A 25,328-nucleotide genomic window follows, 5' to 3' on the forward strand; every position below is an offset into this window, starting at 1 on the left:
TGTAAAAGGAGAGGGGTGATGCAGGGGGGGGGGTGACGGGGATGTGGGGGTGAGTGGTGGTTGCCAGGGGAAGAGGAGGTTGAGTCTAATGAGGTCACGCCCTGGCAACCCAGTTGGCTCCTCCTACCGTGCTCCCCATCTCTCCAGTCAGGAGAGGAGGAATAACCCCCCCCCCCCTAGAAAATCCAACCCCCTCCCTTTGCCGGGTAGCGCTCTCCATGGTGCTGAAGACAGAAAAAAAACACATTTGAGCTCCAGTTACAGTTCAGGCAAAACGAACACGGCACTCAAAGAGAGGAAATATAAAACCGAGGAATAAGAGGCGTGCTTATTAAGTGCGCCTAATGTGGAGCGGAAGGCACTCGGCGAGGTGAAATGGTGTGAAGAAGAGACGAAAAAAAAAGGGAGGAGAGCTTCACATTGGTGACGTTGTAACGGGAAGGTGGCTACAGTAAGCCGTGGGCGTGTTCTTGTTTTGATCTATCGCTTTGGGAAGCACGGCGTTTGTCATCTGTTCCGGCTACGGATTTCAAGAGTTCAGACCTGGAACGGGAATTCTCGCCACTTCTCTCTGGATGAGGATACCCGCTCCCCACCTCCTTCGTCATGGTGTGACGCTGCGGGAGATGTCGGGCGTATCACACCGAAGGAATAGATTTCAAATCCACATGTCCAAAAAAATTGAGTGAGTGTCCAGGTTGGATGCGTTAAGCTGTCACATCTGTGTCATACTCGCACCAGCGTTGGATTTGGCGGTTTGCAGCTTCGCCGGATCTCGCCTGCTTTAGCATGTGCTGATGTGCAAAGTAGTAAAGCTGGCATTTTGGGACACAAGGGGCGCAGATCTCCCCATTTCCTGTCTCAAGGGGGGGGATTGAGCGTAAGGCCTCGCAAACCCTAATGGCTCAGTTCCTCATCCCGGGTGGTGGGATCTCCATCTAACCAGTAGACCAATTGGACCATACCATGGATGGATTTCTCTGTGGATTTAAGGGCGATAGTGCACTGCAAAGGTCAAAGTGTGTCCAGGTGGACGTGACACAAGGTCACTGTAAGTATCAATATGACATTAAAACGCATCCAAAAGTTTGCATTTGTCGCCTTTTTCACGCAATGCAAAATGCCACAGATGCATTAGCACGCACGGTTGCATGAACGCGAGCATCCGACGCTTCCTGTCACCCGGCTGATGGACCCCCGCGATCTTTTTTTGGCATTGTGTCTGCAATAATATTCACGCTGGCCTTCTCCTGTCACACGGTTGCCCGGATACGGAAAGCGTGTGCCAGTTTTGATTTGCATCGGCAGCCATAGTGCACATCTGCGTTTGAACTGTCGCGGTCAATGTCAGGAAGGAAAAAAAAAAACAGTGAAATGGAGAGATAGCAACCATGCATCAAGTGAAGGGGGTAGTGGGGTGCACCGTGGCGGCTGAATTGACGGGTTTTACGGTGATGAGCAAATAAGAATGGCATTTTACATTGATGAGTTATGGGAGTACAATCCAACGTGAAAGGTTTGGCTGATGAAAAACCAGCGTGATAAACACGCCGAGTCCGGCGCAAAGTGCTGCTGCAGGCTTACAGAGGATTAAGCAGACAAGCTTAATTCAGCTGTTTGAACCGTGCCTTTCCTAGCGTCGTGTGCTTCGTATGTTGAACTGATGCACTTTTGTCCTTTGGAAATGAGTCACGTTCCTATTTTGTGATGTTTTTTTTCGATATTTCCGTATGCCTGCTCATCAGTGATAAGACATAAAAGGGGATGGAAACAAAAATAAAAAAATACCTCAACATCGTTTGCGCTTTGGTGACCTGGTTTGCACTATAAAATGCCGGCTGCCGCCCTGCCACTCGAAACAATGTGCCATTTCTTAAAACTCATTCACTGCCATTCATGAATGTATTCAAGAATTGAAAAGATGATGTAGAGCGCCATTTTAGAATTTGTTCGGGTTTTGTTTTTTTCTACGCTTGGGTGCCGATAAAGTGCTAGCCATGGACTCTGGCAATGTTTTTTTTCTTTTCCACCAGGGGGCAGATTTTCCTTTTTTTCCATGTTAGCGCTATAAAAAAACAATATACAGGTAACATCCGACTTACGACCAAGTTCAGTTCTGACCAAACGGTCGTAAGTCAAAATGGTCGTGAGTCGAAATCGTGAGTCGAAAAGAAGGCTAAATGACTCGCAAACTCCCCCCCCCCCTGTGGTGCCATCACACAGTCGATTGCTGTGCGAGAGTGAGATGCTGCCGGGCTGGCCAAAATTGTTGTACGTGTTGCTGGCCTGCTAGCGCGTTGCAGTGCCAGGCGTAGAATTACTATTTTAAAAATAGGGTCTGGAGGTCATGGTCGTAAGTATGGGTGGTCGTAAGTCGAGCCGGTCATAAGTCGGATGTTACCTGTCTATGTATTGCATTGTATTTTGGACAGCCACCCTCATTTCAAGCTCATATAACTCCAGACCCATATAATTTAGGAATTAACTCTTTTTGATGAAAGAAAAGAGTCTAAAGTTTGTAACGCTGCATTAAATATTTATGTAGTCCTAAACCTTAATATTCTGTCGGCCCTGGAATTCAATTGACAGCTCTAGCCCTATAATATAATATAGGACCATAGCTACCAGCACAATTTTAGTTCAGTGACGAAGCTTTTCGGATGAGGAGCAAAACATTCGACACCTTCAAAGAAGTACAGATGACGGCTGAAGAAACCTTTTCATGGCCCTATAATATATCTTATAATATAATGTAGGCCCAGAGCTGCCAGCACAATTTTAGTTTGCTGACGAAGCAAACTAAGCTAGCTAGCAAGCTAGGAAGTAAGTATTTTTTTCTGATGAAATAAGAGTGTCTAACGTTTATAACACTGTATTAAATGTTTATGTAGTCCAAAAACTCAATATTCTGTGTGGCCTGGAATTCAAGTGACAATGACAAAAGCCCTGGCACTGGAGTGGACACATTTTTGCACATTATCTGGCAGTGAATGAGTTAAATGTGGAAATGTGTAGCAGCGAGCAGATCAACCCGTCAACCTCATGACCATGCTGGATTTTATTTGGAGACAGACACAGACGGATGCTGTGGTAGAGCAGACAATGGTCGGCCTCCCAATTGGCCCTGCAATCTCCATCTGGCTGCCCTCCAAGTACCCCCCCCCCACCCCCACCCCTCTCACATACTCACACATACACACACACACAAACGCGCAAACATCCATACAGTCATCACTGACCCCCTCCCAATCGGCCTCCCTTGTGCAAATTCAGCGGTTGTCTCACACGTAAACAAACACGAGTCTACGGCTCATCTGAAAACAATGACCCACATAATAAAAGCATGAGCTTGTCTTCTTCACTGAATTCACATTTTGGGGAACATACCCTGGTTCTGCCACAGTCTTGTGTTGCATTTTGGATGCCGAATGGTTGCAAAAAATTGAGATAGAAACTGAGAAGGAGCAAATATGTAGCGATGGTGATTATGGCGATAAAAAAAAAAAAATCACACATGCACAGCCACCGTATGTCGTAAAGCATGTCACTGACGCTGTCAGTGAGAGTCTTTGATAGCGAGAAACGACTCCAGTGCGGGCTATTTTTAGATCGCCCGAAAAAGAAGACGATTGTGCACACATGAAAAAACCACGCACTGCAGTCGAGTAAAAATTAATCCGTGCGGCTGCTCCCCAGCGAATTACATTTTCTCATTAGAGAACACGACCACATTTCTTAACTCATTCACTGCCATTCACTATTTTTTTCGGGAATAGAACATATGACGTAAAGCGCCATTCTCAAATTTGTTCATGCTTTGTTTTTTTTTTTCTTGTTTGGGTGCCGATAAAGTGCTAGGCATGGCCTCTGGCAATGCTTTCTATTTCCACAAGCATTTCCCTTCTTTCCATATTAGCGCTTTGTTCCAGATTCAGCTATTGTTAAAGCACTATATAAAACAATATGTATGTATTGCATTGTATTGTATTGTATTGTATTGTATTGTATTGTATTGTATTGTATTGTATTGTATTGTGTACAGCCGCCCCAATTTCAAGCTCATATAACCCCAGACCCATATAATTTAGGAACGTCTGTGTATGCTCTCAGTCGTACAGGAGTAGTGCATCGATGAAAAGGTTTCTTCAGCTGTCATCTGTACTTCTTTGAAGGTGACGGACATTTCGCTACTCATCCGCAAAGCTTCGTCGGTGAACAAAAATTGTGCTGGTAGTTCTGGCACTATATTATGTTGTGGCGCTAGATTGTATTATATGACAATATAATATAATATTAGGCTGATGAATCTTTTCGGATGATTGAATGTCATCCTAAAACTCAATATTCTGTGGGTGTGACAATGACAAAAACCCTGGCACTGCAGTGGACACATTTTTTTGCACATCGGCAGTGAATGAGTTATCAGACAAAAACCACCAAGCTATAACTTGGTCAGAACGGGTGAGTTTAGTCAGAAATCATGCAAAGTCCCATTTAGAAAAGCAACAACCAAATATGGGCGGTCCCTACCTTTTGATTGACATACTGCTGCAATTGTTTGCGTCGACTGCATGTCTAAATATGTCACATGACCTTGGAGGATGTCGAGATTCTCCAAGGAGACGGTCAGGATGCAAAAGCCCATCAGCAGCGTGAGCCTTCCACAGGCAAAGTGTAAGAAAAGCTATAAATAGCTTCTTTAATAGCTATCTTTGCTTGATTTTGCATTGTGCATGACCTTAAAACAAAATCAAGGTTTAAAAAAAAAAAAAAGATTCGAGGCCATTCATCACATACTTGTTTTTTGTTTCCAGTGGAATCATTTGAAGAATGATGAACTCCAAGGAGGAGGAAACAATCCGCTTCTTCAAGTATGTCGAGGAGAACGGACTGAAAGCCTATAACGGGCTGTTGGCTCACAACCTGGACCACACTAGGAATGAAAAAAATCGGATCTACCTGCAGGAGAAAAACGACAAGAAGAGAAAACAGGAGGAAGCCATCAAGAGGTAGGAAGATATTTGGGACCAGGATAAGAAAAACAAAGGGGGACAACAGCAGATTAAATGGCAACATGGCAAGCACTGTACACGTGTTGGGACACCATTTTTTTGTTTCCTAACTGACATCAGAAAAACGTTTTATTGCATCTAAAATACCCAAAACGGCCAGGCTGATGTTTTTAGTCAAATGTAAAACACCAATAAAAATGAGTTAAATCGTTCCAAAACTACTTCAAAGTGAACCCGAAAATGGTGAGTTTCAGAAGGTCCCGCCCCCTTGTTTGTGACATCACGTCAGGACGTCTTGCCTTGTTCGAGAATTCAAACAATGGCTGCAGATTCGGAGAAGATGCTTTCTTGTTACTCATCCAGTTAAGAATATGATTGAAATAGTTCTGAAGAGGAAAGCATAAATGTTTGCAATCGATTAAAGAAGTACTTACATTTCAATTTAAGCCGTCAGGACTCCATTGTAGCGTCCCATTAAATGCACAAGATGGTGCCCAAGCTCCGTTGGAAATGGGCTGATTTGTCGCTGGAAATTTTTTTCAACTAGTATCAAATAGTCGTCTTGGTGAAACACACAACGATTCGCCATCGTGTTATTTATGTGTTTTCCTTTTAATTTGACCATCAAAAACACGGATCAACACAAAGTTTTCAGAACAAACAAAGTACCCAAATGCATTGTGTCGCTTTCTCAGTCAGGGGCGTTCCTGACGTGACGTCACGTCAGGAATCCACCTACCAAGACTTCCTGAATATTCGGCACCCAAGCGTAGTCTTAAAACGTAAAAATATAGCTATATGCAGTGGAATGTTTGTAAAATACTCTCAGTCGAAGTCATTTGAAGTGATTTTACAAAATATGAACACAACTTGTCCGGAGGCGTCGCTTTAAGATCATTTTTATCAACAAGATGAATGAATGAATTATTGTCTTGCTTGTCAAGAGGTAAAGCGTTGCTGGTTTCACAGCAGGAGAGACGTTGTCAGAAGTGGGCCAAGTGACCGCAGTGTCCCTGTGGTGTAGGCAGTTTGGCACATTTGGAGGATTGCAAGTACAGACTATACCCACCCCGTGATCTATGGAGGATAATTAGTTTTTCACTTTTAGATTTATTTAGGACTTGGATTGAGGTCAGCGCTGCTCCATTTTTCAGGGGAGATCTTTTTAAAAAGAAAGCGAGCGTGTGCCCGTCATGTGAAATGGTTTTAAGTCATATGGGGAGCAGAGGACTATTCCCTGAAGCCAATCTCATTACTTCTTCTGTCCTGACTGGTTATGTCCTATGACTGGCTCTGATTGCCCCATTCGCCCTGGTATCACCTCATCAGCATGACTATCTAGTCTGTTGTACTTCTGTACTTCTTTGAAGGTGACGAAGTCTGTTGTAAGCACCATCTGAATTGAACCTCACACCACCATGGCGATTTAGTGAAGGGTTTTGCTGTTTTATAAAAATAGCTTCTTTTAAGGGGAATAGGTAAGGGAAGTAGCTTCAGGGAATAGTCCTCTGCTGCCCCCAATGTGAGAGCAGGGACCTATCAAAGCAAAGGTCTGGCACAGCCACCTCTGGACATGAGGGATATATATACAGGGCCAAAGCTACCGGCAAAATTTGAGTTCGCTGACGAAGCTTTTAGAATGAGGAGCGTAACATCTGACACTTTCAAAGAAGTACAGATGACGGCTGAAGAAACCTTTTCATCGATGGACCACTCCTGTACGACTGAAAGTCATTGAGGCAGATTAAAGTCCAAATTGTGCAGAAGGTTTAGGAACCACAGTAGTTGCTGTATATGGTGACACTAACACTATGCCTCCAGACATACTTGAAAAAATATGTCTCTGCAACGGACATTTTTGCAAATACATTTTGTTTGGATAATCCCATTTCAAATACTGCACATTTTTTTGTGCTTTACTCATGCTACTGAAAGGGCAAAAATGGTTATTTGATGACAGGACAAGAGGATGCCTACAGAAAGATGAGTTTACCGTCCTCTTACCCTTGCACTGTCTTTCAACTGTTGCTCAATGCTGAAATATTCATACTTTGTCACGCGAGGAAGACTCTAAAAAAATAGATTTTTCATGAGGCACATATGTAGGTCGATTAAAGGACCCCCGCGCATCCACCATGCAAATCCCCCCTGCTTTTTTTTTGGGGGGGGGGGCTGAGAATGAATGAGAGCGAGGACACCAGTGAGCATGCTCACATTTACACATGCAAAAAGAGCTGCTTCTGAGTGCACGCATGTGAGCAAAATAGATACATTATCAGCGTGAAAGAAAAGATAGGCAGTGTGTAGGAGAAAAAATAACAACTTCCAAGAGTAATGAGGAGGGAGCGTGTGTGTGTGTGTGTGTGTGTGTGTGTGTGTGTGTGTGTGTGTGTGTGTGTGTGTGTGTGTGTGTGTGTGTATGTACAGGGTTGAGGGGGGTTGTCGAGGAGTGAGGAAAATGTTCGTGATTAAATGTGAGCACCATTGCGGGGATGTGTTTCTGCCTAGTGACAGCAAGAAGAGCCGACGGCCAATCAGATCAACACGCTTTACCGCCTCCGCCATCCTATATGAATTTTATATATAATCCATTTCATATGCACAGTCATGACAGAAACAAAAACGGTGCATACAAACGCAGGCAGAAATATGGAGGGTGGATTTTTTACTTGTGTTATTGCACCTGTCAGAGGCAATCATAGGGGAAAGAGCCTATTAAAAAATCCACCTGTTGAAAGAAAATTCATGTTATTTGTGTGCAAATATAATTATGAGACACATTTTTATTTGCCTTTCACGCAAAAAAAGACAAGGAACAAAATGAAATCAGGAATGCATGACTTCATTTGAACAAAATTACTTGCCAATCAAACAAGAAATGTTGACGTGAAAAACAAAATAAATAAAAAAATAAATAAAAAACTCTTTTCTTTCAGCTACAAAAATGTGAAATTATTTAAATGGAAATTGCAAAAAGAAAAAAAAAAAGAGAAAGAAAATTGAAAAAAGAAAAAGAGAAAGAAAATTTAAAAAAGAAAAAAGAAGAAAATTAAAAATTAAAAATTAAAAATTAAAAATTAAAAATTAAAAATTTAAAATTTTTTCATTTAAAATTTAAAATTTAAAATTTTAAAAATTTTAAATTTTAAATTTTAAAAATTAAATTTTAAAAATTAAAACTTAAAAATTACACATGAAACATAGGCCGCTGAGAATAAAAAACAATAACTTGAATTAAAAGTTAAAAGAAGCACAACACAAAAATTGTCCGGGTAAGAAGAAATATCTTGGCAGACAAAGAACAAGAACAATTGTAAAGCTGACACATTTATAAAGTTTTCCCAAACAATGATCACATTGTGATTCTTGAAAGCAACATAAGCCCCCCAGGTTCAATATAATACATTTTGATTCATATAGCGCTTTCACAACAGCTGAAGATGTAACAAAGCGCTTAATATGGACAGTGACAGGAAAATAAAGCAGTCACAAAGATAGTAGAAAGCACCAAGGAGTAAAACTAAGATCACGTCTGAAACATGCTCCACTTCATCAATCTGTATCCATGCCAGACAAGCCCATGTGCTGCTTTATTATTGTTTCTATGGATACCGCTGCGTTGCTAGGCAGATTAGAACTCGGACCAAACCCCGCTGTGCGCCTTCTGTGCAACAGCTGGCCGGCAAGGTAGAGTCAGCAAAGTCACACACCCAGAAGTGTAACATGTATCAAAACATGTGAATGCAGCTACATTGGATCTCCAATTCTTTATTTTAAACTTACTTCAACCTGACTAAAAAGATACAGTTATACCTTGGCTTACGAACTTAATTGGTTACCGGACAGACTGTGTAAGGCGAAAAGTGTGTATCACAAAAATTAATTTCCTATAGGAAAACATTAAAATGAGAATAATCCGTTCCCAGGTCCCCATAAAACATAATTTTCTACTTTCTAACGAGTCCAAATTTCATTGTTTTCTATCCATTTCTGACCATTTCACTTTTGTTTATTTTTCACTTTTGTTTCTTTTGTTTCAAGCTCTGTCGTCTCCCTTTCGTGTGTGTGTGTTTTCTCTCTCTGTCGTCTGCCTGTCTCTTTAATGTTTAACCCCCCACCCCCTTCACGGCTTCGTTTTCCAATCACGTGGCTTTAACCGAAGACGCCATTTTGTTTTTGGGAGAACGACCTCACTCTCTGTCTGTAAACCCCACCCCATCACTGCTGCGTTCTTGACCAATCACATGGCTTTAACCAAAGACTAGGGGCGGGGAGTAGGGGACAAAACAGTCGGCCACCATTTTCTTGTTAGGAGAATGGGCTTGTTCGATAACGACTCATTACTTGTGTCAGCTGTGTGTGTATCCCGAAAAATACTTTGTATGCCAAGGTAAAATTTTCATGAATTTAACATTGGTAAACTGAAAAGTTCATAAACCAAGGTATTCGTAAGCCATGGTATCACTGTACGGACAAAACAATAAAATTCAAACATTATAGCTAAATAAAGACATACATTCTAAGATGTTGTTATCTGCATTCATCCTTTTCAAGCACCCTCACGAGCATTACTCCAGTCAGAAATCATTAACGTTCCTTTCAGGCCAATCATGCATTTATTGTGATTGTTTGCACGCCTGTGCAAGGTTTTTATGGGGGTAGTGAGGGGTCACATGGTGTCATTCTGAATGTGATAATGGGAACTCCGTCAGTCCTATCCGGAAGTTAAACTCTAATCAATGCCTTGCCCTGAAAAAGGAGCATTTAACTGATCGTGATGGATGGCACAGCTGTTAACAGTGATGTCGTGTCCATGTGACATGCGTAGAAATGGGGGGGGGGGGGGGTGGAGAGAGAAAGAGAAAGAGATGCCATGATGATTATGTATTGTGTGGAAAGAGTGTTCTTTTTCTGCCCGGAGCATGGACACACGGGTGCAAGGATTTGTTCTGAATGTTTTATCCCTCCAAGTCATGCCTATTTGTGGTTCACTATTCATAAAACCACCCAGACGTTGTTTGTTTGTGTGTGTATGTGTGAAGCCTATCATCAGGCATTTGACAAAAACCTCCCCAAAAACTATCTATGCTCTTTTTTTTGCGGCACCCGAAAATGCACGACTGCCCTTACACTCTGACGAAGGCGGAAGTATATGCCGAAACATGTAAGGTAATTGAACCTAAAACCTAAAAAAAAGCCACTGTCTGTAAGAAAATAATCTGTTGTAAATTACACAGGAAATGAGTACCTGGTGTCCAGAAAAAATCCAGTTGAAGAAAACGGTCTCAACGTATTCCGACTTCAATGGACAATTAGGCCGGTGAAAAAAAATCATTGTCACCGCCCTACGCATTCCTGAGGATTTGCACACTACAAGAATTAAGACAAGAGCATGGAAAATACCTTGTACATTAGCTTTTCCAGCTACTCCCTTCAGGCTACAGATGCATGCACACCAAATCCAGTCGACATTGAAACAGCTTCTTCCCCCATCGCCATGCAATAACTTTCTAAAGCACAGGTGTCAAAGTCAAGGCCCGCGGGCCAAATCTGGCCCACCACATCATTTTTTTCGGCCCCGTGAAAGCAAATCAAACTTGTTAAATTCCATGATGATTGCTAAAATCTGAGCCAAAATTTCATATTTTTGGATGTCAACCACAATAAAAGTCATTATTCTTGACTTCAGATTTGAAAACGAGTTATTCATTAATTTGCTGTGTGCTCTATATGTAATATTTGAAGGGATTTAAACATTCTAATGGGTTCCCCAAATTCATAACGGCCCTTGAGAGGAAACCATAACTACAATGTGGCCCGCGGCAAAAAATGACTTTGACACCTCTGCTCGAAAGAGTAAACCCAAATATAACTACATCGTCCCCCCAATTTTGCACAACCCTGCGGAACAGCATCCCGTTATAATCTTTGTAGCTCCAGCTCTGTACTCACTAGAACCACTGTGTCATTGTCAGATAGTTATTCTTGGGAGGTACTGCTTACACTAAGGAATTCGATTAGATTATCTTAGCCTTGATTAGTGTAGCGTGTTCTACCGGAGACAGATTCTTTGTGTATTCTAGATATTTGGCCAATAAAGACGATTCTGATTTTGATATACTAAAATGTTTGTATGTCAGGGGGAAGCTTAGGTCAATGGAAGCTTGGTAGAATCTTTGAAATGCACAATTGTGTGGTCGCGAAACAAATTAAACTTGTAGTGAAGGCCCCACACCATGTTAAATTGGATGCTTGGATGGCATGTATGTAATTCTAGCAACAATTTTGTTGTCTTTGTTTAGGACGGGGGAGGACATAGCAACAGAAGGCAAGCACTTACGCATGGGCTCCATCAGCATGCCAGACCCACCGGAACGCATGCCCTTGCCCCACCCGCACGCGTTGGCCTGTGGGCAGGGCTTCTCCGTGCGTTCCCAGTCCCTCCACTCCGTGGGTGGCAACAGCGGGGGTGCAGACGAAGAGGTGGGGAGCCCGACCTCCAGGAAACAGCCCCCGCCCAAACCCAGGAGGGACCCAGCCACCAAGCTGAGCATGTCGTCCGAAGCGGTGGACCACAGCCCCGTTTCCGTCTGTCGTGGAGACAGATGTGATGGTGAGTGGCGGTGGCACTTCACACCAAAGTGTGGCGCTATATTTAGCTTCTCTCTGAGGTGCCCTCTTCAACCCTGCTTTCTTCGAGGCGGACATGACATCTAGCGAGCAGGTCAGATTTAACCACAGTGAGATGCAATTTGATTAACCGATGCCTCACATGAATATACTGTCTGAAGAAAAGTACTTTTTAAGTAGCAAAACGACAAAAAAAAAAAAAAAATAAAAGAAAAAATACATCGCTCTTTGAGGACCACCATCATGTCCACATTACAATACAAAAGCCTAAATGCTCATAATAAATAAATAAATTAATTAATTACTTAATTAAAAAAAAATATAAAAAATATAATATATATAAATTGGCTTTTCCATCAAAGTAAAAGTAAAAGATTCGAAAATAAAAAAAAAAAATACTGTAAAATTTAACAATAAATAAAACAGTAAAATAATAATAATAAAATACAATAAAGATGTACAATTTAAAATGTAAAAGGGGGGACCGACTTTGGACACCCCTGAGATAGCCAGTTAGATAGCAAGGTAGATAGCTAGCTAGATAGATAGACAGCTGGATAGCTTCTTCTTCTTCTTTTCCTTTCAGCTTTTCCCCTCAGGGGTCGCCACAGCGAATCAATGTCCTCCATCTATCCCGGTTTTGTGCTTCCTCTTCTCTCACACCAGCTACCTTCATGTCCTCTCTGACCACATCCATAAACCTCCTCTTCGGTCTTCCTCTCGGTCTCCTGCCTGGCAGTTCAAGGCTCAGCAACCTTCTCCCGATATAGTCGCTCTCTCTCCTCTGGACATGTCCAAACCGTCTCAGTCTGGCCTCTCTGACTTTCTCTCCAACGCCTCTAATATGAGTTGTCCCTCTACAGCTGGATAGCTAGATAAATAAAAAGCAAGATAGCAACTTTGTGATTTTCATGTATGGTGAAAAATGGCTCGAACGACCTGACAGTGTGTGTGTGGTTGACATTGTAAAGGACTATTTCAAGCACAGCAACATAAAGGTTCTCACGGAGAAGATTGGGATCAAATGAGCTGAAGAAATCTTTTTCCTGATCAACATTTTACACCAAGCAGTCATGTTTAGACATGAGGCTATGACAGCAAACTAAAACAGGTTGCTGAGGCTCCATTTCAGTCGGGATGCTCGACCGCCAATGTGATGCGAAGGGACTCGCCCAGCCTGATTGAGATTGGTGGGGATGTCCGTGTGTGCGCACAGATCTTCCTGGGCACCACGGCAACCATCCCACAGAAACAAGACCCCACCTTCGCCAGCCAATCTCCGCATCCCTGCGCAGCGCTAACCAATGCGGCTTCAGAGATGCTGCAGTCGGAGGCCGGGGCAGCCAATGAGGGCCGGGCTGCGGGGGTGTTCCTGACTGAGGGAGGGTTGCGTGCACTGTAGCAAGAAGGGGAGGAGCTTAGTCGAGTAGAATTCATTCAGGAGGAGTGAATGACCTAGTTTTGGTTTCCCTCAGGATGGGGATAGAGGGTTTCGGGCAAACACGACAGCGGAAAAGGGGAGGGAAAGGGAAAGGGAGCAATCGAGGGAGAAGGGACAGGAAGGGAGAGATGTCACGAGCGCCGCTGAAACGAATCCAGCACGTGAATCTGTTTGTGCAAGAATGCAGCTGTTGATGACGGACCACAAATACACCTGCGTCCATATTTCAATAAAATCGTACCTCTTCTTCTACATTTCCTTTCGACTTTTCCATTCAAGAGGTAGCCACAGCGAATCAGTGCCCTCCATCTTCAGAGGTTTGATTCGCATGTTTGTTTTGGCCAAGCTTTTGCGTCTAATGACCTTCCTGACACAACCCTCTGTATTTATCTGGGCTTGGGACCGGTACAATAAGACACCGGCTACAGAACAAGCACCGTTATAAAGATGAAGATGCTCAGTAAAAGGCTCCCAAACACAAAATGATCATCAGCACATCAACATTCAAAAAAGCAAAACTATACTCACCATTTGATGACAATGCTCTGATCTTACCGTGAAATTGGCATCTCTTTCCAAACACAAACTGTACATACTGCAAATTTAAAAATAAAAGAAAATAAGCAAAAGCACATTGATATAAAATCGGTTTTTAAACAGACAGATTGTCCTCATTTCTGTGTCTAAATTATGTTCCTTTTTTTATTTGGTGGTGTGTCGTGGGGTTTTACACATGTAAAATACGTTCCCTGACTCAAAACATTCAGATGAGGCAATCAGGAAACAAGCAGTTGTGCACCAGTATTTCATCATCCAAGGCTTACCACATAGGAATTGTTCAATGGGGCAGTCTAATTTGTTCAATTTCCGTATAACAAGCCTCACTTTCAAAATAACAGCAACCTTGGAGTGGATTGCAGATACATCTGAATGAATAGCTTCACTTAGCACAGCTTTGGGATGCCAATCTGTGTAACATTCTTTTCAAGGATCGGCTCAGGAAAAAAAAAGTGTGTGTGTGTCTGTGTGTGTGTGTGTGTGTGTGTGTGTGTGTGTGTGTGTGTGTGTGTGTGTGTGTGTGTGTGTGTGTGTGTGTGTGTGTGTGTGTGTGTGTGTGTGTGTGTGTGTGTGTGCGTGTTAAAGTTAGTTCAACGCTGCCCGCAGCTTTAATTGGCCTTGAAAGCGTTGTGTTCATCTCAGCTATTTCACAATAGTTACAGACTCATGAGAGTTTGCACTTGCAAAGGCGAACTTTTTAGAGGTCATACAGAAGTTAATCTACTTTTACATTGTTTAATTGACATCTACTGGCTTGGCGGGAATAGTATAACACTTGATTTTTTTCCTACCCGAGGAATCTTTGACTCATTCACTGCCAGACGATGTGCAAAAATGTGCCCACTCCAGTGCCAAGGTTTTTGTCATTGTCACTCGAATCTATCTGCTTAAAAACTGATTTTACGATATAATCTACAGGTGTCAATGGCAAGGGCCGGTAGCCAAATCTGGTCCGCCACGTTATTTTATTCAGCCCACTAGACTCAAGTGACTAGGGTAAATCAAACTTGTGAAATTCCATGATGCTCGTAAAAGTCAAAACCAACATTTTTAATTGCACCTATATACCACAATAACAGTCATTATTTTTTACTTCAAATTTGAAAACTTGTTATTGATGAACTCATTCACTGCTAGACGATGTTCAAAAATGTGCCCACTCCAGTTCCAGGGTTTTTGTCATTGTCACTCAAATTTCAGGACCCACAGAATATTGAGTTTTAGGTCTACATAAACATTCAATGCAGCGTAAGAAAACTTAGTCTCTCTTATTTCATCAGAAAAAAAGAGTTAATTCCTAAATTGTATAGATCTGGAGTTATATGAGAGTGAACTGAGGGCAGCTGTCCAAAATACAATGGTTTATATAGCGCTTTAACAACAATTGAGGCTATAACGAAGTGCTAACATGTACAGGAATAAAATGTTGGCCACTTGTGGAACTGAAAAAAATAGCCAGGGGCCACTGTATCGGCACCCAAACCAGAAAGATAACAAAATCCGAACAAATTCGGGAATAGCGCTTTACGTCACATTTTCAATGCCCCAATAAATTTTTGAATGGCAGTGAATGAGTTAAGGCATTGGTTCGGACATCATGGAATTTCACAAGTTTGATTTGCTCTTGCGGACCAAATAAAATCATGTGGCGGACCAGATTTGGCCCCGGGGCCTTGACTTTGACACCTGTGCACTAAATCATAAAATCAATTTTTTTTTTGTCTTCTGGATTGCTTGCTAACCTAAAACATAAATTTAGTAAATGTGTCAGAGAAGTTCTGGTATCGCTCAAGATATATTGAAAATCTGTTTTTCTTAAAAGGGTCTCAAATGAAATGGAGCCTACTTCCTTTGACACAGGGCGACACGAAATACCTGTCCTGATTTCCATCTCACGCTTGAGCATTTGTAAATTTGTGTGCGTGTGAGTGTGTGAGAGATGCTGGTGAGTCATCCAGTGATGGGAAGTATATGCGTGTGTCTGGGCCATCTGCCATCTGAATTATTAAAAGCGAAAAACTTGACAGCTTGAAAATATTCAGCCATGATGGGTTACGGCAACCCTCACCACCACCACCACTATCACCACCACCACCAGACCCCCTGTCAACCGAAGGGTCTTTCTTGATCAAAACATCTCAGTACGTGATCCGCAAAGCCATGTTGAACAACGACTGGATGACGACGGTTCAACCGCATAACGTGCAACACTCTGAGGGAAAGATGACGTGCTCTACTGCAGTAACCGGTCGAGCGAAATGTCATGTAAGCTCACTGCGCCACATCAAGAGAGATTCACACTGCAATGCAACGTCACTGCAATCAAAAAAGAAGCTCTACAGCGTGTGTTGGTGTGTGTGTGTGACCCAGATACGACACTTGCATACCGCATCCGCTGCTATACATGTGACCTACAAACATGCATATGCCTCAACCATTCCCACATACCTGATTCAAGATATTGCTCTTAGCCATGCACACTGGCCTACATTTGACCCACTCAACCACACGTGTTGCGCCGTGTGACCGCTGAATGAATCGCATTCAATGATTCATTGAAAGAAAAGTGGGGGGTAAAAAATACGGTACATATCAAAACTAAATTGAACCCGTTGCTCTTTACAACAAAATGCCATAAGTAGAATGGAAACAGTTAGTTAATCACACTTTATGTTAAAAAAAGAAATTAATCATTTAATAATAATATTTCAACAAAGAAATATCTTTCCAGGGTTTTTGTCATTTTCACTCAAATTCCAGGACCTACAGAATATTAACTTTTAGGACTACATAAACATTCAATACAGTGTAAGAAATCTTAGACTCTCTTCTTTCATCAGAAGAAAAAAGTTAATTCCTAAGTTATATAGGTCTGGAGTTATCTGAGCTTGAAATGGGGGGAGTTGTACAAAATATTGGATGGACATTTATTTGTCTCGCAGTGGAGAAATGTACATTACACAGCAGCAAAGTTATGAAAGGAAGAGGAAAGGAAAGAAAGAAGTAGAAACAAAATACAGGAGCTGCTGGAAAGGCAGCCACTCTCGCGGCGCCATCTTGAAGTCAAAAATATTGATTTATATAGCGCTTTAACAATAGCTGAAGCTGGAACAAAGCGCTAACAAAAGGGAAATGCTGCCCCTTCGTGGAAGGGTAAAAACAATGCCAGAGGTGTGACCAGCGCTTTATCGGCAGTAAACACAAGAAAAACCAAAACAAATTCGGGAATGGCGATTCACGTCATATTTTCAATTCCTGAATAAATTCTGCGATGCCACTTAAAAATGTCATTTTAATTCAACATTGACAAGACCTGTCAAATTTAATTTGGGTTATGCATATTTGGAACAAAGTAATTTATAATCTGATGTAATAATTATCAAAGTCAAGTCATCAGTAGTCTGACATTCTGAAGGTAATTGTGGCAGCTCTGCTTGGAATTCAACGCAACGCTCCAGACACACAGCCACGGAAAACACAAAATATTCTCAAAGTTCTTCTTGGCAAGTGACCTCTCTTAATTGCTTTCGTGGTCTTTGACATCTGCCGTTAAAAAATGGATGTGTATCATCATGGCGTGATTGAGCATCTTTATCTTCCTCCCTCACAGCTCAAGGATGCGGGGAGGACTGCCGACGCGTGCCACCGCCCAAACCCAAGAGGAACCCCAACACCCAACTGAGCGTTTCCTTCGACGAGTCCTACATCAAAACTCACGGAGGCGGAGAAGTGTGCCCTGCCAAAGCGCTACACCGCACCTGCTCCCCGTGCGAGCGCAACGCCTCTCCGCCGCAGAGCGATGACAGTCCCATCGACGACTGCGAGGACGAGCCTGTCTATATCGAGATGGGCGGGATAGATGTCGGGGGGCGAGAACTCTTAAAAAGTGAGGACGATGAGCCGGGGGAGTCCGTGTATGAGGAGATGAAGTACCCGATGCTGGATGATATGGAGTACCGGACCGACCCGGTGGGGTGTCGCTCCGCATGTCCTACCCCAGCACCGTATGACCCGGAGCCTCTGAGTCGATGCTCCACACCAAGAAACATTCCTTTCTGTGACATTCCTGCACCATTTCCCAATTTACTGACGCACAGGCCTCCGCTTTTGGTGTTCCCCCCGGCGCCAGCCCAATGCTCGCCCAACTCGGACGAATCTCCCCTCACCCCGCTCGATGTGACCAAATTGCCAATGATGGATAACCAATCTTACAACAAATCCCCGACCTCCTCTGCCGAGCCTCCCTCCTCGGCGCACATTCGTAGAGAGCTCACGGCCACACCGACCCTCACCGTTTCCGGGCGCTCCTCTGCGCCTCCCCTGCCTTGTAATCTCTACAAATCCTCCACCGCGTCGTCCTATCAACGCAGCCACTCGGCATGCCCGTCCCCAGTCAGTATGGGTCGCTGCCTTACCCCGTTGAGCCTGATGCGAACGCCGCCGTTCGATGCTCCAGTGCCATTTCCAGGAGGTCTGCCAAGGAGTGCCTCGGCCACTCCTCACGGCAAAGGGTCACCGCCCCAAGACGGTGCGGGACGACTTCACGGTTCCATGCAGAATGTGTCGACAGGCCGTTCGCGAACACCCACGAGCCCGCTGGATGAATTGACCAACCTGTTTACCACCGGCAGGAACATGCTCAAGAAAAACGCCAGTGGAAGAAAATCCAAAGAACCCGGAGAGAGTAAGTCATTAGTAACATTATCCCGAAAAATGACCAGAGTTCAAGTTGCCGTTGAAGGCATTACCGTAATTGTCTTCTTCTTTGTGGTGTTCAATGGCGCCTAGAAAAGCAAAGGCCTGGTCTTTCTCTTCTTTATCATAAATGAGCTGTTTAGAAATGGACGAATATGGCAGAAAGTTAAACAACCATACTGTCAAGTATAATGTTTGAGGTTGAAAAATCAGTGATGGGAAAACAAAGCTTCATGAAGCACTCGTGATATTCTTTGGACTCCTCCAGATGATCTTAGATTAAATATGAGTATTAGTCCAAAGGAAATGCCTTAAAAATCCACTGCATCTTGAAACCAAGAGTACCATCTCGAGGAGTCCAAAGTAAAGTACTTCATGAAGCTTCACTTGCCCGTCTCCATAAAAAATGCAATTTTATGCACATTTAGTCATCAGTTAGCATTAATTCTTATTTAAAATGTTCCTAAAATGTCTGTTTGTAACGCAGGGATGTTGTGGAGAAAGGAAATTAGGCAGCTTTATCACTCCTCTCATAGGGGACCGTAGTGTTTGTGGATTCCTGTGCAACCTTCCCTTAGTTTTAATGTAGATGATATGAAGTCTGATACACATCCATTATGAAATCTGAATGGATGTTGTGATTTTTTTAGATTCACTTCAAATGTTTCTAGTGTGTCTGATTGATCCATAGTTCAATCATCCAAACAGCCCACAAATGTATCCTTACGCTGTAACAGTCTTAGCAACTCCAACATAGCAACAGTGGAAGGAGGAGAATTCCAATTCTTATTTGCTGCTTCCCTCCCTCCGTGCAAAGCAGCCAATCGCAGCTCAGGACATGCCGGGTGCGCGATGGAGCAACACGCTCCTGATGTGCAGTGAGCTATGGTCCTCAATTCCAATCTGACACCTCCTCGGAGCATTAAAGATGTTTCACCAATCACTGCGTGGATTTCTTATAGGTGTAGCCAATTAGAACGCTGCTGCAACTTTGAAGGGCATTTATGATGTCTTCATGGTGATAGGAATTGAACTTGAATATGTCTGAAAATAAGAATCAGTGGCATTTGGATCATTTCCTGGAATTAAATACTGTGAGTTCTGCTGCCGTTGTCGAACCCTATACATTAGCACAACAGGCATTTAAAAATATTTTAATTAGGCGCACAACACGTGTGAGCATATATCTGTGTGTGTGTTGGCATCCATCTCAGCACGCACACAAGCACAATCATGATCACGGGGGCTTTATTTTTTCTCTTTCTTCCAAGCATAAAACAGCTAGCTTGACCCAGATACCAACTGGTTAATCGCCATTCGCCACACATACATGCATCCGCTTAGAGATTGCATATATGACACATGCCGGCTTGGTACTATTATGCAAGAAGACCATTTAGAAACTGGAAAGAACCACAGTACTGGCTTTTTGAAGTGCAGTGTGAGCTTTGGTATGTGTTTATGTACACTCATACACACATGGGAATATAATGTGTAGGACTTCAGTTTTGTTGAGGAGCAATTTGAATATATTAAAAAGGGATTTCAGCCAGAAGCATTGATAAGAGTTTTATGGTTAAAATAAGGCCATGTATGTATTGCAGGTGTGGTTTCACATGATTATTACTCAGCAGCTGTTTTGGTTTTTTATATGTAGGTGCTGACCCCTAGAGGACAACTTTGTAATGCAGGGATTTTTCTACAGGAGTCTGCAACGTTATTTGAAATAGGCAGTCCAAAACGACACAAAATATGTGACATTATACAGCAGAGGACAAACGTCATACATTAATCAATACAGGGTTTTGCATGTCCATTTATAATTTTTTTGCACCAATTAAATGAACCTGTGTATCATCCCATACTCATGTCAAATACTCCAATGACTCAACGATTTAAATCGATAATAATTTTTAAGTCTTATTTTTACTTACAGCGGAGTCAAAAAGTAAGTCCCACGGTGAGTCGAAACGTGACGGCAAAGAACGTCACAGCCACAGCAAAGAATCCAAGCGAGACTCCAAAGATCGCCACAGTAAGGACTCGTCTCATCGCAGAGACAGAGACAAAGACAGAGAAAAAGACAGAGACAAAGAAAAGGAGAGATCCAGCAACGTAGAGTCACTGTCTCACCGGCGCAACAGCAAAGAACGAAGCTGTATGGATGCACCACTCGTTCGCAGGGACAGCAGGGACGGCAGGGACAGCAGGGACGGCAGAGACGGCAGAGACCCAGGCTACAGCAGCGTGGAGCCCATTCCAGTGAGGCGGGATGCCAAAGAACGGAGCTGTAGTTCCGTGGAGCCCATTCCGCTGATAAGAAGAGACTCCAAAGATAGAGGGATCAGCAACGGAGACCTGATGCTAAGACGAGACTGTAAGGACAGGGGGATCGGACATGGAATGGAGTCTTTGCTTAAACAAGAAAACGGGAGACCGGGAGACCGGGAAAGACTCTTTGATCAGGCACCGGAGTTGTTACCGAGACAAGACAGTAAGGAGGCTTCCAGAAATGGTATAGACTGCAGACACGACAACCGAGAGAGACCGCCGGATCAGCCGCCGGAGATTTTACCGCGACAGGATAGCAGAGAACGAGTCAGAAATGGATCAGATTCAAAGCATGACAGTAGGGACAAGCCACCGGAGCTTCTACCTCGACAGGAGAGCAAGGACAGATTTAGAACTGGTTCGGAATACAGGCTTGATAGCAAAGACTATCGTCCTGATTTACTACCCAGGCAGGACAGCAAAGAGAGGGCAAGGAACGACATGGAGCACAAACATGAAGGCAGAATTGACCAGCCGCCTGAGATCCTACCCAGACAAGAGACGGCGGCCAGGAGCAGTAACAGTAAGGACAGGGCGGGATACGTCTCAGAATCAAAGCATGACGGGAGAGACAGAAACGTCCACAATGGAGGAGAGCTGCCACCACCTCGCCGGGACAGTAAAGATCTGAGTCGAACTGGCCTGGAAGTCAGGCGTGACAGCAAGGACAGAAGTCTGAACGGTTCTGATCAGCATCAGTATGATGGTAAAATCACTAAGAGCCCGACCGTCATGGAGTACAGGTACGACAGCAAAGAAAGGGCATACAAATCCGATGGAACGCCACGACGAGAAAACAGGACAAATCCCAGTATGGACCTGTCGAAAGCACAAGAGAGGAACGGAAACACGCTGCCGGGTCAGCATTCATCCACCACGACGCCTACTCACCACAGCAGATCAGCCGGCAGCCCCCCGATGACCGGCGCCGCTGGAAATGGTGAGGGTTCATAACAAAAATGATGTCATCCACCTTGACGGGTGGTGTTATTATGGGTACCCTCATTAATCCTACAATTCCGGAAGACGCTTTCTTAACATGACACATTTGTCTATGTCTTTCTAGATATGAAAGTGGCACCGAAATATGCCCGTTCGCCTTCCATGTCCGCTAATCCTTCCCCAATCGGAACGCCACAAAGGAGAGCGGCAGATGCTCATCAGAGCCAGGTAAACTCATGTCATTTTAAATGTGCATTTCAAATCATAAAAAAAACAATAATAATAGATTGGGTGCCAAATTTGCATGTTCTCCTAGTGCCTCTGTGGGTTTTCTCTGGGTAGTCCAGTTTTCTTTCAGAAAAACATTTTTTCAAATATAAAGTAACACAGACGACCCGGTACTTGAGTGGTTAGCACATCAACTTCACAGAGGTCGCCAGTTCGAGTCCCTATCCGGGCTCCCTGTGTGGAGTTTGCATGTACTCCCCAGGCCCGCGTGGGTTTTCACTGAGTCCTCTGTTACTCTCCCACATTCCAAAAACCTGCATGGTCGGTTAATTGAACATTCTAAATACTCGTTAGTTATGAATGTGACAACGGATGGTTGTCTCTGGGAACCCTGCGATTGGCTGGCAATCGATTCAGGGTGTCCCCCGCCTAGTGCCCGAAGACGGGTGGGATAGGCTCCAGTACCTCTTGCGACTTTCGTGAGGGTAAAGCGGTCCGGAAAATGAATGGATGAATGAACCAATGAATGAACTATCACTACAGCAAAAATGCACAAACTATTAAAGGGTTTCGGATCTTCTGATCTGATCTGGATCATGCTAACAAACAAACACATACCAACCTTTAACTTTCATCCATGACAACGGACGGTAATCGTACCTGAAAGATAACTTAAGACCTTCCCATGACTCAGTGTTGTTGTTCTTGCCGCCCTCAGATGCCTCAGATGCCATGGATATGTGGAGACACCACAATGCTGGAGCAGATTGAAAGAAAGCGAACACTCTGCAAAGAAATCCGTTCCAGACAACATCCTCAATTGCAGAAATATCTGGAGAGGCCTCCTCCAGACCACGAGCGAAGTAGTCAGTGCAAGCAAGAGAGCACCTCGGCCCTCCCGCCTTGTGGGAAGAGCAATGGGGCTAAAAAGATCCGTCCACCTCCTTATCCTGCACAGGCAACCGTTTTCTGGGACACTGCCATCTGACTTGATACAAACACAGCTCCCATCTGCCAATCAACTGACAATGATCCCCTTCATTACCCCTTGGGGCACATCCAGACAACCAACTCAAGCGGCGGGAAGGACGATGGTCGCTGATGTCAAGGAACGATGGTGTTACCGTAGCAATATTTCTGCTTGTTCAGGTTGTCATGTTTTCTTATCATCACTGGTGATATTTGATATTTTTCTATTTCATGTGGCTGGATTCTTGTAACATAATTAACTAGTAGAGTCGATATTTGATGAATAGATATTTTCGAAACCAGATGGGAATTGAAGAGCATCCTAAATGATGTACAGCAAGATGTAGATGCCATTTATTAGTTTTTTTTTCTTGGCTACACGGATCTTAAATCTATGAATACATGTTACCGTATTTTTTGTCAACACCAAACACTATTTTCTGTTGTGCTTTAAAAAAACACGAAAATGAATGGCCTATTCGGTTTTGTCTGTCACAATTTGACATTTTCACTGTTGTATTGTCAATTGAGTCCATATTCGAGATGGGTTGAAATAGATTGTTGAGTGTTTTGAAGCATTTAAGGCAAAAACGGAGTGCGCAACTATGGCAGCTATGGGAAGTTAAGCTTCATCCTCATGCGCGGATTTTTTTTTTTTTACGATACAACTCTGATCAGTTCAGAACAATTAGAGACGTGTTATACCATCCATCAAATCTATGAAAAGGTTTGTTCAGCCGTCATCTGTACTTCTTTGAAGGTGGCCATGATTGGTATGACCTCATCAGCTTGACTAAGCCTATGTGGTAACGATCAAAGAAGTCTGTTGTAAGCACGAAATTAAACCTCAAACCACCATGGCGATTTATCGTGCTTACCATACACTTCTTAGATCGTTATCACATAGGCTTGGTCATGCTGATGAGGTGATATCAGAGTGAATGGGGCAATCAGGGCCAGTCATAGGACACAATCGGACAGTAAAAAAGAAGTAATCAGATTATCTTTCAGGAGTAGTCCACTGCTCCTCCCAACCTTAGAGCAGGGACCTATCAAAGCGTGTTACCACCAAAACTTTAGTTCGCTGACGAAGCTTTTCAGATGAGGTGCGAAACGTCCGACGCCTTTAAAGAAGTACAGATGACGGCTGAAGAAACCTTCTCATCCACGGACCACTGCTGTACAACAGCGTTTACACCGACATCCCATCAAATAAAAAAAAGGAGAAAAAAAAGGAAAAAAAAACAACTTTCAGTCATCAGCTAAGAAATTCAGTTAAATGACCATCCCTATGGACATACTTTCAGTTGCTTCAGCTCATTCCAAATATACACTAGAGCCGAACTCAAAATCTTTGAGCGCTTCAGTTTGTGGATTACAGTCCCTTCATTTATGTCTTTTGAAAGGAAAAAAAAAACATTGGTGGAGCGAAGTAGTAGGGAAAGTGTGTTTTTTTTCCCCGGTTGTGAACCAATTCGAGTGTGTTGAAGAGTTAGCGAATTAGAAAAAAAACCTTATTCACAGTATCATTTCCAAAATCAGCCAAAGCCTGTTTTCAGAGAGACACTTTGTGGTTGCACTTTGGATGGGTTGCTCATTATTAAAAAATGGGGTTGGTGGCAATAGCTGGTCCGTCGAATGCCGGCCGGCGCCTTTACTTTTGCCATGCACACTGCAAGTATCAGAATACAGTGTAAATACTTGATGCTCACAACCAGCCTGTACAATCAGCACCTGAGCTTTTAGAACACGTCTTGATTTTAACTACAGATTATAATAGCCATATGCACTTGCGTAAGAAATATCTTTCAATATGATACTTATATACAGTATATATTTTTGGAAAAGGTGACAAGTCGATGAGCATTGCCATGTGCGTTTTATTTGGCAGGGAAGTCAAGACTTCATTCGGGATTGACCGTGTGTGTGACATGCGGTCATTGCCCCTTTTTGCTTGTTCCTGGATAGATTGCGATTGGCTGAAAATAAATATTTTACAGACATCATCAAGGACCTATGTCATGGCAACAGCTCCAAAAAAAGATATATATAAGGACTGGGGTTGCACAAAGGCCTCCAAATCTCGGGGGTTTTAGCCAAGAAACCTGCACTACCCATCATCGTTCCATCACATCCAACCAGACTGGTAAAAACGTTCCTCTTCCCCCTCTGCTCTCTCCCTCTACCTCAGCCTCTTGCTTACATCATCACGATTGGTTCCCCCTTTTTTGCACGTTAAAATGCAATGCCCACATTGCCAAATCGTATGGGTTTGACGGATGAGCTCCGGCCCTCAGAGTGCAAGTGCAGTAACCCCCCCCCCAACCCCCCCATGTGGCGTCAATCAGCGTTGCAGAACACCCCCCCCCCCCCCACACACACACACACACACACACACATACTCCCTTCTGTGTCGTACCGGTGCGTGTGAGTATCCAAGGGATTGAGCTCTGTGTTTGTGTGTGCCTATAGCTACACTGTATGTAAGCTAAATCTAAAAATAAAAATAAAAAACAAAAAAC

The 25,328-nt window shown here is 43.3% G+C and overlaps 1 protein-coding gene across 1 annotated transcript; it reads left to right on the forward strand.

Annotated features, from left to right (window-relative positions):
• Positions 1 to 240: 240 nt before the first annotated feature.
• On the forward strand, positions 241 to 23,978 carry nyap2b (neuronal tyrosine-phosphorylated phosphoinositide-3-kinase adaptor 2b). Its single transcript, XM_089007806.1, has 7 exons — positions 241 to 1,051; positions 4,815 to 5,009; positions 11,315 to 11,625; positions 17,252 to 18,325; positions 20,273 to 21,607; positions 21,734 to 21,837; positions 22,556 to 23,978. The coding sequence occupies exons 2-7, from the start codon at positions 4,831 to 4,833 to the stop codon at positions 22,823 to 22,825; spliced, it is 3,273 nt and encodes a 1,090-aa protein (XP_088863932.1). The 5' UTR covers positions 241 to 1,051; positions 4,815 to 4,830; the 3' UTR covers positions 22,826 to 23,978.
• The last annotated feature ends 1,350 nt before the right edge of the window (positions 23,979 to 25,328 follow it).

The sequence above is a fragment of the Hippocampus bargibanti genome, linkage group LG11 (assembly GCF_051943395.1).
Source record: "Hippocampus bargibanti isolate YZ-2025 linkage group LG11, ASM5194339v1, whole genome shotgun sequence".
Lineage (NCBI taxonomy): Eukaryota > Metazoa > Chordata > Actinopteri > Syngnathiformes > Syngnathidae > Hippocampus > Hippocampus bargibanti.